The sequence below is a fragment of the Oncorhynchus nerka genome, linkage group LG7 (assembly GCF_034236695.1).
Source record: "Oncorhynchus nerka isolate Pitt River linkage group LG7, Oner_Uvic_2.0, whole genome shotgun sequence".
Classification (NCBI taxonomy): Eukaryota; Metazoa; Chordata; class Actinopteri; order Salmoniformes; family Salmonidae; genus Oncorhynchus; species Oncorhynchus nerka.
In genome coordinates this window covers 9672875-9685248 of record NC_088402.1, presented here as the reverse complement: position 1 = coordinate 9685248, position 12374 = coordinate 9672875, and the positions used below count along the sequence as shown (strand labels likewise).

The following is a 12374-nucleotide window of genomic DNA, read 5'->3' as shown; positions in this document are numbered from 1 at the left end:
GATGTTGGAGAGAGAGAGACCATTATAATATGATGTTGGAGAGAGAGAGACCATTATAATATGATGTTGGAGAGAGAGACCATTATAATATGATGTTAGAGAGAGAGACCATTATAATATGATGTTAGAGAGAGAGAGACCATTATAATATGATGTTAGAGAGAGAGAGAGACCATTATAATATGATGTTGGAGAGAGAGAGACCATTATAATATGATGTTAGAGAGAGAGAGAGACCATTATAATATGATGTTAGAGAGAGAGAGAGACCATTATAATATGATGTTAGAGAGAGAGAGACCATTATAATATGATGTTGGAGAGAGAGAGAGAGACCATTATAATATGATGTTTGAGAGAGAGAGAGACCATTATAATATGATGTTAGAGAGAGAGAGACCATTATAATATGATGTTGGAGAGAGAGAGAGAGACCAGTGTAATATGATGTTAGAGAGAGAGAGAGACCATTATAATATGATGTTAGAGAGAGAGAGAGACCATTATAATATGATGTTGGAGAGAGAGAGAGAGACCAGTGTAATATGATGTTGGAGAGAGAGAGAGAGACCAGTGTAATATGATGTTGGAGAGAGAGAGACCATTATAATATGATGTTGGAGAGAGAGAGACCAGTGTAATATGATGTTGGAGAGAGAGAGACCAGTGTAATATGATGTTGGAGAGAGAGAGACCAGTGTAATATGATGTTAGAGAGAGAGACCATTGGGATATGATGTTTGTGGAGAAAATGTTTTAGCGTCTTTTGAAGAGGGCGGAGAGAACTCATAAAGGCCTACATGATTGGATAGACTCGTGTGACCACGCCCGTTGGTGGTATCTTGGTCTATATTCAAGCGCTGCGTTCAACCTCTGTTGAAACTAGTGGGTATCCTTCTACGGGAGCGACAGGTTGAAGTGCGAGGAAAAGTAAAATAAACTAGCTATTATTTTTTTCTTCAAAGGACCTCCCCCCAAAAATTATACGATCGCCTTTTATTTTTCCATTGGATCCATAACACTGCGCGGGGCTGGATTAAATTTAGACCACTTTTTATGTTTTTCCTTTGAAATTTTATTTAAAAACACCGAACAACGATGGGTTCCCAAGCGTCCAAAGGAGAGGTAGTTGGGGAGGCGAAAACTGCTGCCGCGGACGCGGCTGCCGTCGCGAAAACGGTTTCCGTCAAAACGAACGGACAGGTATGAAACGCTCTCATCCCTGGGCCACCAGACGACACACCTTTTTTACTCAACTAACTAAAAAATTGCTTAGCTAATCTTTTTCTGTAGTATAATGTTGCTATTTAATTTTAAAAACGAGGGTGGTCTGTTTCGATTATATTATTAGGGGATAAATGTGCATCTTGGTTTAGTCTGGCTCGCATGGTCACCAGTGACGGGTAGCTAGTTACCAACACTAGATTGAGACGCGGGGGGGATGGAACTGCCAACGTGCTTGCTGCTAAAGCCGTGATATAATATCTAAAATAACGTAGTTAATCGGGGTTTGGACCGGGAGCATATGCCTCCGTTAACGAACCTTGGTTCTAGTTAGCCTCACTAGCTCGGTTACAGTTCCAAAGCCGTGGCCATGAGGGGGGTTGGAAAGGCGAGGGCGCACGTAGACAAGCTACCCCCTCATGCTTAAAATATCAGAGACAATTTGTGAATTATGGATTCAAAAGCAGCGTTTTAACAGTGGATATCAATCTAATCACACCGAATTTATGCAAGCCCATCCATGATGGATGAAGTTGCAGCCCCTCAAGACCCGGAGAGTCTAGACATGTCTCGATCAGTGACTGTAAACGTTATTTTATAGACAAATGCAAAATCGACATAAATCACATCTTCATCTTGTGAAATGAATGTACATTTTTTGTCAATGCATCATCAGTTTCATTGATTTTTTTAATTTAAATATAATTTATTGTTCTTTTCATCGACTGGGCCAGGTCTTTATTGAAAAGATACCCCCCTCCTGTGTGTGATGTTGCACCGTCGCCGCCTGTCGTTTTCTTGTGGTTCTACAAGGCGTCGGCTTTTGAGCGACACGGTGGTTAATTGATGAGCACGACAAATCATCGTTATATAGCTAAATGTGTTGATGGTTGTGTTTGAGTCACAGTGTAAAAATCTAACGTCAATTGCATTTTCTTATTAATTTAATTGTATTATATATATATATATATTTTTTAAACGATCCTCTAATTTTAGTTCCTTCAATTTCCCTCCTTTCCTCCTAGGAGAATGGCCATGTCAAGTCCAATGGTGACGTCTCTGCCACAGAGACGGCCGCCACCAACGGTTCCACTGACGCCGCCAAAGAGCCCGAGGCTGGCGCAGGAGGGGACGCCATCGAGCCAGCGCCAGCCGCCGACAAGGATGCCGCCAAACCGGCAGGTGAGGCCGCCACCAAGGATACCCCCAAGAAAAAGAAGAAGTTCTCCCTGAAGAAATCATTCAACTTCAAGGGCCTGAAACTGAAGAAGACCAAGAAAGAGGAGGTGGTGAAGGAGGAGGCGGCCGCTCCCGCTGAGGAGAAACCAGCTGAGAACGGAGCCGCTGTGGCTTCGGAGGAGAAGAAAGAGGAGGTGGTGAAGGAGGAGGCTGCTGCTCCTGCTACAGAAGCCCCGAAGGCAGAGGAGGTGCAGGCTAAAGCTGAGGAGGTGAAGGAGGCTCCTAAGGAGGAGGTGAAGGTGGAGGTGAAGGAGGCGGCTGCTCCTGCCCCAGAGCCCACCAAACCAACAGAGGAGACCAGCTCGACCCCCACGGCAGCAGCTCCCTCCCAACAGAAAGCAGAGTGATTGTATCTTTACCCACAACAAGGACTGTGAACTGTTTTTCAAGAGAGAGAAAAAATTGAATTATATATATATATATTTATATATGTGTATATGTATACATATGTATAGATATATGTGTATGTAAATATATACACATTTATGTGAGAGACTCCTTCGTGCCACTTTTGTCATGGTAACAAGATGACAGACTAGATCCACTAGTTCACTTCCCTGGTTACAGCGAGACATCTGAACCCATTAGTATTATGTGCTGATTGCTGTGGGACAACGGGGAGAGTGGAAGACACAGTTATGGATGGGAGTTGAGTTGACGTGTCTTTCTCAAAACACCCAGCTCAAAAAGATGCATCAACGCGAACGAGCGAGACACCAACCAACCACCACATTAAATAAAAAAATTAACAAAAAAGACTCGCCAACTTTATACATTCCTATATTTTAACCCAAAATTTGAAGTATTTTGTGGTGTTACAATAGAGAACCATTTTAAAGATTCAGAGAAGCTATGTCTTGTTTTGTTTTAAAGAAGAAGAAATCAATAAGTTTAGATTTTTATCTTGGCTATAAAAAATAAGAGAAATAAAAAAAGAACAATTAAGCTTGCTATGTTCACTGTTGCAGTTTTAAAACGAAGCAGAGTTGTTGATCTGTCTGTGGTGTGTAAGCCGGACTCTTGCTCGATGGTCTCTGTAAATACGTTGGACTGATTCTGTTCTTTATTTTGCTAATGTTGACAGATGTTTATGGTTTTATTGTAAAGTTGAAAATGGTAAATAAATGTTGGTTACCAATACCTGCCCATTGTTGTATGGATATTGTTATTTTTAGGTGGGAAGGGTGATTTAGTAGTACAGCGCGCTGGCTGTGGAAAACAAAATCCGGATTTACTGTTTATTGTGGTCATAAACATTCCTCTTTTACCCGAACAAAATCAATAAACAGCATGCAACCATTTCGAAGCCTTTACAGTTCATATGAGGAAATCAGTCAATTGAAATAAATTCATTAGGTCCTAATCTATGGATTTTCACATGACTGGGAATACGGATATGCATCTGTTGGTCACAGAAAAAGGTAGGGGTGTGGATCAGGAAACCAGTCGGTATCTCATGCAGCGCCACACATCTCCTTCTCATAGAGTTGATCAGGCTGTTGATTGTGGCCTGTGGAAGGTTGTCCCACTCCTCTTCAATGGCTGTGTGACGTTGTTAGACATTGGCGGGAACTGGAACATGCTGTCGGACACGTCGATCCAGAGCATCCCAAACATGCTCAATGGCTGACATGTCTGGTGAGTATGCAGGCCATGGAAAAACTGGGACATTTTCAGCTACCAGGAATTGTGTTCAGATCCTTGAGACGTGAAGCAGTACATTATTATGATGCTGAAAGGTGATGGCGGCGGATGAATGGCACGACAATGGGGCCTCAGGATATCGTCACGGTATAACTGTATTCAAATTGCCATCGATAAAATGCAATTGTGTTCGTTGTCCGTAGCTTATGCCTGCCCATATCATAACCCCACCTCCACCATGGGGCACTCTGTTCACAACATTGACATCAGCAAAGCGCTCGCCCACACAACACGATACATACTGCGGTTGTGAGAGGCCAGTTGAACGTACCGCCAAATTCTCTAAAACTACATTGGAGGCGGCTTATGGTAGAGAATGGAACATTACATTATCTGGCAAGAGCTCCAGTGGACATTCCTGCAGTCAGCATGCCAATTGCACTCTCCCTCAAAACTTTGACATCTGTAGCATTGTGTTGTGTGACAAAACTGCACATTTTAGAGAGGTCTTTTATTGTCCCCAGCACAAGGTGTACCTGTGTAATAATCATGCTGTTTAATCCGTTTCTTGATATGCCACACCTGTCAGGTGGATGGATTATCTTGGCAAAGGAGAAATGCTCACTAACAGGGATGTAAACACATTTGTGCAGAAGACTTGAGAGAAATAAGCTTTTTGAGCATCTGGAACATTTCTGGGATATTTTATTTCAGCTCTTCAAACATGGGACCAACACTTCACATGTTGCGTTTATATTTTTGTTCAGTGTACAATGTGCTTTCCAATTCTAAGAATCAATGAGTTACATTACATTTTCCGATAGGAATGTGATTCTTGTAAGAGCACATTGATGCGTTTTAGACTTCTCATAGTTCATAATCGGTAAGTATTGGTAAGTGCTGATGGAGTATTGGTAAGTGCTGATGGAGTATTGGTAAGTGCTGATGGAATATTGGTAAGTGCTGATGGAGAGGAGAGACTACTGCAGAGTATTGAGATCCACCCCATAACGCTACATTCTAGGGCTATGGCACAATCTCAATATATTTTTCTTGACTCCTCGCGTCCTCATCTCCTTTTCAAAAACATATTGGATAATATAGTTAGAGGGACTTCCCTCTGACCTTCTCCTCCAATGTGTTTTGAGATGTGAGGAGTCAAGGAAATGCAATTGAGATTCTCCCTGTGTACCTGTTTTTGTCTCTCTTTCTTCCCAACGTGTGGAAAACTCCCACTAGCCCATTCCTCCACCAATCCAATGCTTTTAGATGTGTAATAAGTAGTGAACAGAACAAGTGCACACTTCTGGAAAATGGTAGAGAATTGGAAAGCAGCCAATGATCCTTGCATGCGCGCCCACATCATCCCCGTGACCTCTGTAACCCCTGTAGTGACAGCATCTCACAAGACGTCATTGCTTAGGACTTATATACCTCCTCAAATCACACAAGAAATAACTTCTCCTCGTGTATTCTTCCTCAATAAAGTTAATTCAATCGAGTTTGTTGAACTCTAAATCGTTGATCCTGATCTGGGTTGGTTGTAGGTTTGTATCCCAAATGACATCCTATTCACTATACTGTATATAGTGCACTAATTTGGACCAGAGTCCTATGGGGAATAGGGTGCCATTGGGGATACGCCCACTGACCTAGTTCACATGGTGATATGATGAGTTGAGATCAGAGTTATTTCTAGTCATCCCAGCCTTCAAACAATGATGAATTATTCAAACACAGATGTAGCTCCACATTTGTGTTGCTCCAGCCATTTTGCACAGATTGCAGAGGCATTTGTCGAACTCAAAGTCTAGTAATCTAATCACTGAACTGACAATTTGTGAATACGTGAATGAGGTCGTTACGCAGCTTTTTACTGTGGATGAAGTCTTTAGGTAGCTTATTACTGTGGATGAAGTCTTTGGGTAGCTTATTACTGTGGATGAAGTCTTTAGGTAGATGAAGTCTTTAGGTAGCTTATTACTGTGGATGAAGTCTTTAGGTAGCTTATTACTGTGGATTAAGTCTTTAGGTAGCTTACTGCTGTGGATGAAGTCTTTAGGTAGCTTATTACTGTGGATAAAGTCTTTAGGTAGATGAAGTCTTTAGGTAGCTTATTACTGTGGATGAAGTCGTTAGGTAGCTTACTACTGTGGATGAAGTCTTTAGGTAGCTTAGTACTGTGGATGAGGTCATTAGGTAGCTTACTACTGTGGATGAGGTCGTTAGGTACTAGCCTACTACTGTGGATGAGGTCATTAGGTAGCTTACTACTGTGGATGAGGTCGTTAGGTACTAGCCTACTACTGAGGATGAGGTCGTTAGGCAGCTTACTACTGTGGATGAGGTCGTTAGGTAGCTTACTACTGTGGATGAAGTCGTTAGGTAGCTTACTACTGTGGATGAGGTCGTTAGGTACTAGCTTACTACTGTGGTTGAGGTTGTTAGGTACTAGCCTACTACTGTGGATGAGGTCGTTATGTACGAGCCTACTACTGTGGATGAGGTCGTTAAGTACTAGCCTACTTCTGTGGATGAAGTCGTTATGTACTAGCTTACTACTGTGAAGGAGGTCATTAGATAGCTTACTACTGTGAAGGAGGTCATTAGGTACTAGCCTCCCACTGAGGATGAGGTCGTTAGGCAGCCTACTACTGTGGATGAGGTCATTAGGTACTAGTTTACTTGGACTATCAAGGAAGTGAGTTTTCATACTGAACCGTATCATTATCTAATGAATTAAAACGGTATATTTGTCAAAAACTGTACGATTTTATCAATCATATCAGATGCACATTTTAAACAAACATATCACGGCTCAGGGTATGACCCAGATGTAGACACAGGAGGTGGATAGTTCTATTCTCAGAATAATGATTATATTAAAGGGGCAGGTCGAGGGCAGGTCGAGGGCAGACGGAGGTTCGTAATCCAAGGCATAGTCAATCAGGGACAGAACGGCAGGCAGGCTCAGGACAGATAGAAAGGTCAGAACGGCAGGCAGGCTCAGGACAGATAGAAAGGTCAGAACGGCAGGCAGGCTCAGGACAGATAGAAAGGACAGAACGGCAGGCTCAGGCTCAGGACAGATAGAAAGGACAGAACGGCAGGCAGGCTCAGGACAGATAGAAAGGACAGAACGGCAGGCTCAGGCTCAGGACAGATAGAAAGGACAGAACGGCAGGCAGGCTCAGGCTCAGGACAGATAGAAAGGACAGAACCGGGAGACTAGAAAACAAAAACTTGAGCGCAGACGAATAGGGGAAACACACTGGTAAGACCTGACAAAACAAGACGAACTGGCAACAGACAGACAGAAAACACAGGTATAAATACACAGGGGATAATGGGGGACAATTGGAGACACCAGTTGGGGGGGGTGGGGGGGCGGAGACAAGCACAAGACAGGTGGAACAGATCAGGGTGATACAAAACATAGACAATGGATTATTCTCCACATCATCTTTGTTGTCGACTATTGTCAAAAAATAGGAGGCACAGAAACTTAAAAAAAAAAACAACACTATGCAAAATTTATTTTTATTTAACTAGGCAAGTCAGTTAAGAACAAATTCTTATTTACAATGACGGCCTAGGAACAGTGGGTTAACTGCCTGTTCAGGGGCAGAACGACAGCTCGGGGGTTTGAACTTGAAACCTTCCGGTTACTAGTCCAACGCTCTAACCACTAGGCTACCCCTGCCGCCCCAATATGGGATATTCAATGCCAACTGCACTTGTGTTTGTCATCACTCACTTTATACGAATGCGTGCTTGTGGTCGATTGATACTGTAAGATTAAATTAATAAAAAAAGACAGTTGAATGAGAGTGATGAAACATCTGAAACTTTAAAAGTCTTAAACAGAAATATTAAAACGAAATATTAAACACTGTAATGGTTGGTAAGGGAGGATAAATTGTTGTGTCTGAGTCCCACAAGACACTGGCAAGGACAGGTATCCCCCTTTTCCCAATCTGTCAGAGGAAACACCGTTCAACTGACGGCAGAGGTCAGCCTGCAGGCGCCCGGCCCGCCATAAGGAGTCGCTAGAGCTCGAAGAACCAAGTAAAGCCCCCCCCCCCGGGCCAAACCTTCCCCTAACCTGGACGGTGCTGGGCCAACCGGTTATGAGACAGCCTGGGATCGAACCCGGGTCTGTAGTGATGCCTCAGTGCCTTATAACACTGTGCCACTCGGGAGGCCCCACCCTCCTTTGTTTCTTGAACGTTGTTTCTTGTTTTAGCACAGCATTCCCTTTGTTGAGCTCACTTACGTATGTAATCTTTGACATCAGAGATCTCCTAGTCCAAATCTGTTTTTTTTTAGCTGAGAGATGTTCTTCAGTTCAGGGATCTCCTGCTCCAGCTCACAGATTGGTTCAGAAAAGTTTCTAATCAAAATATACTTTAATTTCTGTCTTTTTTTTCTATTTTTTTTCTACATACAAGCTACCTCTCCTCCTCAGTCCTGTCCTGAGGACAAATCATGACACACACACAGTAATTATGGCATATTACTACTGACCTGTTTGGGACTCTCAGACTTTATTGCATCATCATCATGACCTTTGTGTCCCCCGTCCCGTGACCTGGGCCAAGACATGTTTCTGCAGTGCTGGGACAGTGTTGCCTGACATGGCTCTCGCAGCAATAGGCAGTGCAGGTCAGACAGGACTTGACTGCTCTGAGCTACACTGTCCAAATCAGATACCATAGGCCACGTTCCCAGGATCAGCATAGCCCAATAAAACAGGTCTGTAGGTAATTAAGGGCTTGGTTCATTGACTTGTCACCCTTCATAGACAGACAATGTAGAACAGGAGAATCCTCACTCACCTTCTTGACTCCACTGATCAAATATTTGCCATTTCTGTACATTTTTTTGTTGTTGTCCAAATTCAAAACGGTCCCCACAAAGAAAATCATAAACATAAAAGCATAGACAGACTAGTCTGCTGTAGTCCCAGTTCCAGTCTGCTGTAGTCCCAGTTCCAGTCTGCTGTAGTCCCAGTTCCAGTCTGCTGTAGTCCCAGTTCTAGTCTGCTGCAGTCCCAGTTCCAGTCTGCTGCAGTCCCAGTTCCAGTCTGCTGTAGTCCCAGTTCTAGTCTGCTGTAGTCCCAGTTCCAGTCTGCTGTAGTAGTCCCAGTTCTAGTCTGCTGTAGTCCCAGTTCTAGTCTGCTGTAGTCCCAGTTCCAGTCTGCTGTAGTCCCAGTTCCAGTCTGCTCTAGTCCCAGTTCCAGTCTGCTGTAGTCCCAGTTCCAGTCTGCTGTAGTCCCAGTTCCAGTCTGCTGTAGTCCCAGTTCCAGTCTGCTGTAGTCCCAGTTCCAGTCTGCTGTAGTCCCAGTTCTAGTCTGCTGTAGTCCCAGTTCCAGTCTGCTGTAGTCCCAGTTCCAGTCTGCTGTAGTCCCAGTTCCAGTTCCAGTCTGCTGTAGTCCCAGTTCCAGTCTGCTGTAGTCCCAGTTCTAGTCTGCTGTAGTCCTAGTTCTAGTCTGCTGTAGTCCCAGTTCCAGTTCCAGTCTGCTGTAGTCCCAGTTCCAGTCTGCTGTAGTCCCAGTTCCAGTCTGCTGTAGTCCCAGTTCCAGTCTGCTGTAGTCCCAGTTCCAGTCTGCTGTAGTCCCAGTTCCAGTCTGCTGTAGTCCCAGTTCTAGTCTGCTGTAGTCCCAGTTCCAGTCTGCTGTAGTCCCAGTCCCAGTTCCAGTCTGCTGTAGTCCCAGTTCCAGTCTGCTGTAGTCCCAGTTCTAGTCTGCTGTAGTCCCAGTTCTAGTCTGCTGTAGTCCCAGTTCCAGGCTGCTGTAGTCCCAGTTCCAGTCTGCTGTAGTCTCAGTCCCAGTCTGCTGTAGTCCCAGTCCCAGTCTGCTGTAGTCCCAGTTCTAGTCTGTTGTAGTCCCAGTTCTAGTCTGCTGTAGTCCCAGTCCCAGTTCCAGTCTGCTCTAGTCCCAGTTCCAGTCTGCTGTAGTCCCAGTTCCAGTCTGCTGTAGTCCCAGTTCCAGTCTGCTGTAGTCCCAGTTCCAGTCTGCTGTAGTCCCAGTCCCAGTCTGCTGTAGTCCCAGTCTGCTGTAGTCCCAGTTCCAGTCTGCTGTAGTCCCAGTTCTAGTCTGCTGTAGTCCCAGTTCTAGTCTGCTGTAGTCCCAGTTCCAGTCTGCTGTAGTCCCAGTTCCAGTCTGCTGTAGTCCCAGTTCCAGTCTGCTGTAGTCCCAGTTCCAGTCTGCTGTAGTCCCAGTTCCAGTCTGCTGTAGTCCCAGTTCTAGTCTGCTGTAGTCCCAGTCCCAGTTCCAGTCTGCTGTAGTCCCAGTTCTAGTCTGCTGTAGTCCCAGTTCCAGTCTGCTGTAGTCCCAGTTCCAGTCTGCTGTAGTCCCAGTTCCAGTCTGCTGTAGTCCCAGTTCTAGTCTGCTGTAGTCCCAGTCCCAGTTCCAGTCTGCTCTAGTCCCAGTTCCAGTCTGCTGTAGTCCCAGTTCCAGTCTGCTGTAGTCCCAGTTCCAGTCTGCTGTAGTCCCAGTTCTAGTCTGCTGTAGTCCCAGTTCTAGTCTGCTGTAGTCCCAGTTCCAGTCTGCTGTAGTCCCAGTCCCAGTTCCAGTCTGCTGTAGTCCCAGTCCCAGTTCCAGTCTGCTGTAGTCCCAGTTCCAGTCTGCTGTAGTCCCAGTTCCAGTCTGCTGTAGTCCCAGTTCCAGTCTGCTGTAGTCCCAGTTCCAGTCTGCTGTAGTCCCAGTTCCAGTCTGCTGTAGTCCCAGTTGTTATTATGATATCTTACCTTAGATCAAGGGGACTGAAGTTATGTTGTTGGTGCATTGACCTGTTATTCTTCATAGACAGACAGCTGGTGAGTAGGAGACTTGAGCCTATGCATGAAATGAAAAACAAAAACATAGCTGAGATCACTGTAAATGAATACCCTATACAGTGGGGCAAAAAAGTGTTTGGTCAGCCACCAATTGTGCAAGTTCTCCCACTTAAAAAGATGAGAGAGGCCTGTCATTTTCACCATAGGTACACTTCAACTATGACAGACAAAATGAGAAAAAAAATTCTGACTCTGTATTGGAACCTCTTGTATATAGCCTCCACATTGACTCTGTACTGGTACCTCTTGTATATAGCCTCCACATTGACTCTGTACTGGTACCCCCTGTATATAGCCTCCACATTGACTCTGTACTGGTACCTCTTGTATATAGCCTCCACATTGACTCTGTACTGGTACCTCTTGTATATAGCCTCCACATTGACTCTGTACTGGTACCTCTTGTATATAGCCTCCACATTGACTCTGTACTGGTACCCCCTGTATATAGCCTCCACATTGACTCTGTACTAGTACCTCTTGTATATAGCCTCCACATTGACTCTGTACTGGTACCTCTTGTATATAGCCTCCACATTGACTCTGTACTGGTACCTCTTGTATAATCTAAAGCCTCGTCATTCTTATTTTATTGTGTTATTTATTTTTTCTTACTTTAGTTTAGTCTTTATTTATCTTTTATTTTGACTTTTTAAAATATTTTTAAATCTGCATTGTTGTTTGAGTGCTTATAAGTAAGCATTTCATGGTAAGGTCTACTACACCTGTTGCATTTGGGCCAATGTGCCGAATACAATTTGGTATACAATTACTGCGAATACAATTACAGTTTTGATTTTTGACATGGTTGCAGAGACATAAACTGTGCAATTTTACAGCAGAGTGACTGTCATAACAATAGAAACACAGACTGAGACCCAGACTGAGACCCAGACTGAGACCCAGACTGAGTTCCTGACTGAGACCCAGACTGAGACCCAGACTGAGACCCAGACTGAGACCCAGACTGAGTTCCTGACTGAGACCCAGACTGAGTTCCTGACTGAGACCCTGACTGAGACCCAGACTGAGACCCAGACTGAGACCCAGACTGAGACCCTGACTGAGACCCAGACAGAGACCCAGACTGAGACCCAGACTGAGACCCAGACTGAGACCCAGACTGAGACCCAGACTGAGTTCCTGACTGAGACCCAGACTGAGACCCAGACTGAGACCCAGACTGAGTTCCTGACTGAGACCCAGACTGAGACCCAGACTGAGACCCAGACTGAGACCCAGACTGAGACCCAGACTGAGTTCCTGACTGAGACCCTGACTGAGACCCAGACTGAGTTCCTGACTGAGTTCCTGACTGAGACCCTGACTGAGACCCAGACTGAGACCCAGACTGAGTTCCTGACTGAGTTCCTGACTGAGTTCCTGACTGAGACCCTGACTGAGACCCAGACTGAGACCCAGACTGA

At 44.7% G+C, this 12374-nt stretch overlaps 1 protein-coding gene across 1 annotated transcript; it reads left to right on the top strand.

Annotated features, from left to right (window-relative positions):
- Nucleotides 1-863: 863 nt before the first annotated feature.
- Nucleotides 864-3609, top strand: LOC115124654 (MARCKS-related protein 1-B-like). The gene is made up of 2 exons (XM_029654086.1): nt 864-1203; nt 2250-3609. Exons 1-2 carry the CDS (start codon nt 1099-1101, stop codon nt 2808-2810), a joined length of 666 nt encoding a protein of 221 aa, XP_029509946.1. The 5' UTR covers nt 864-1098; the 3' UTR covers nt 2811-3609.
- The last annotated feature ends 8765 nt before the right edge of the window (nt 3610-12374 follow it).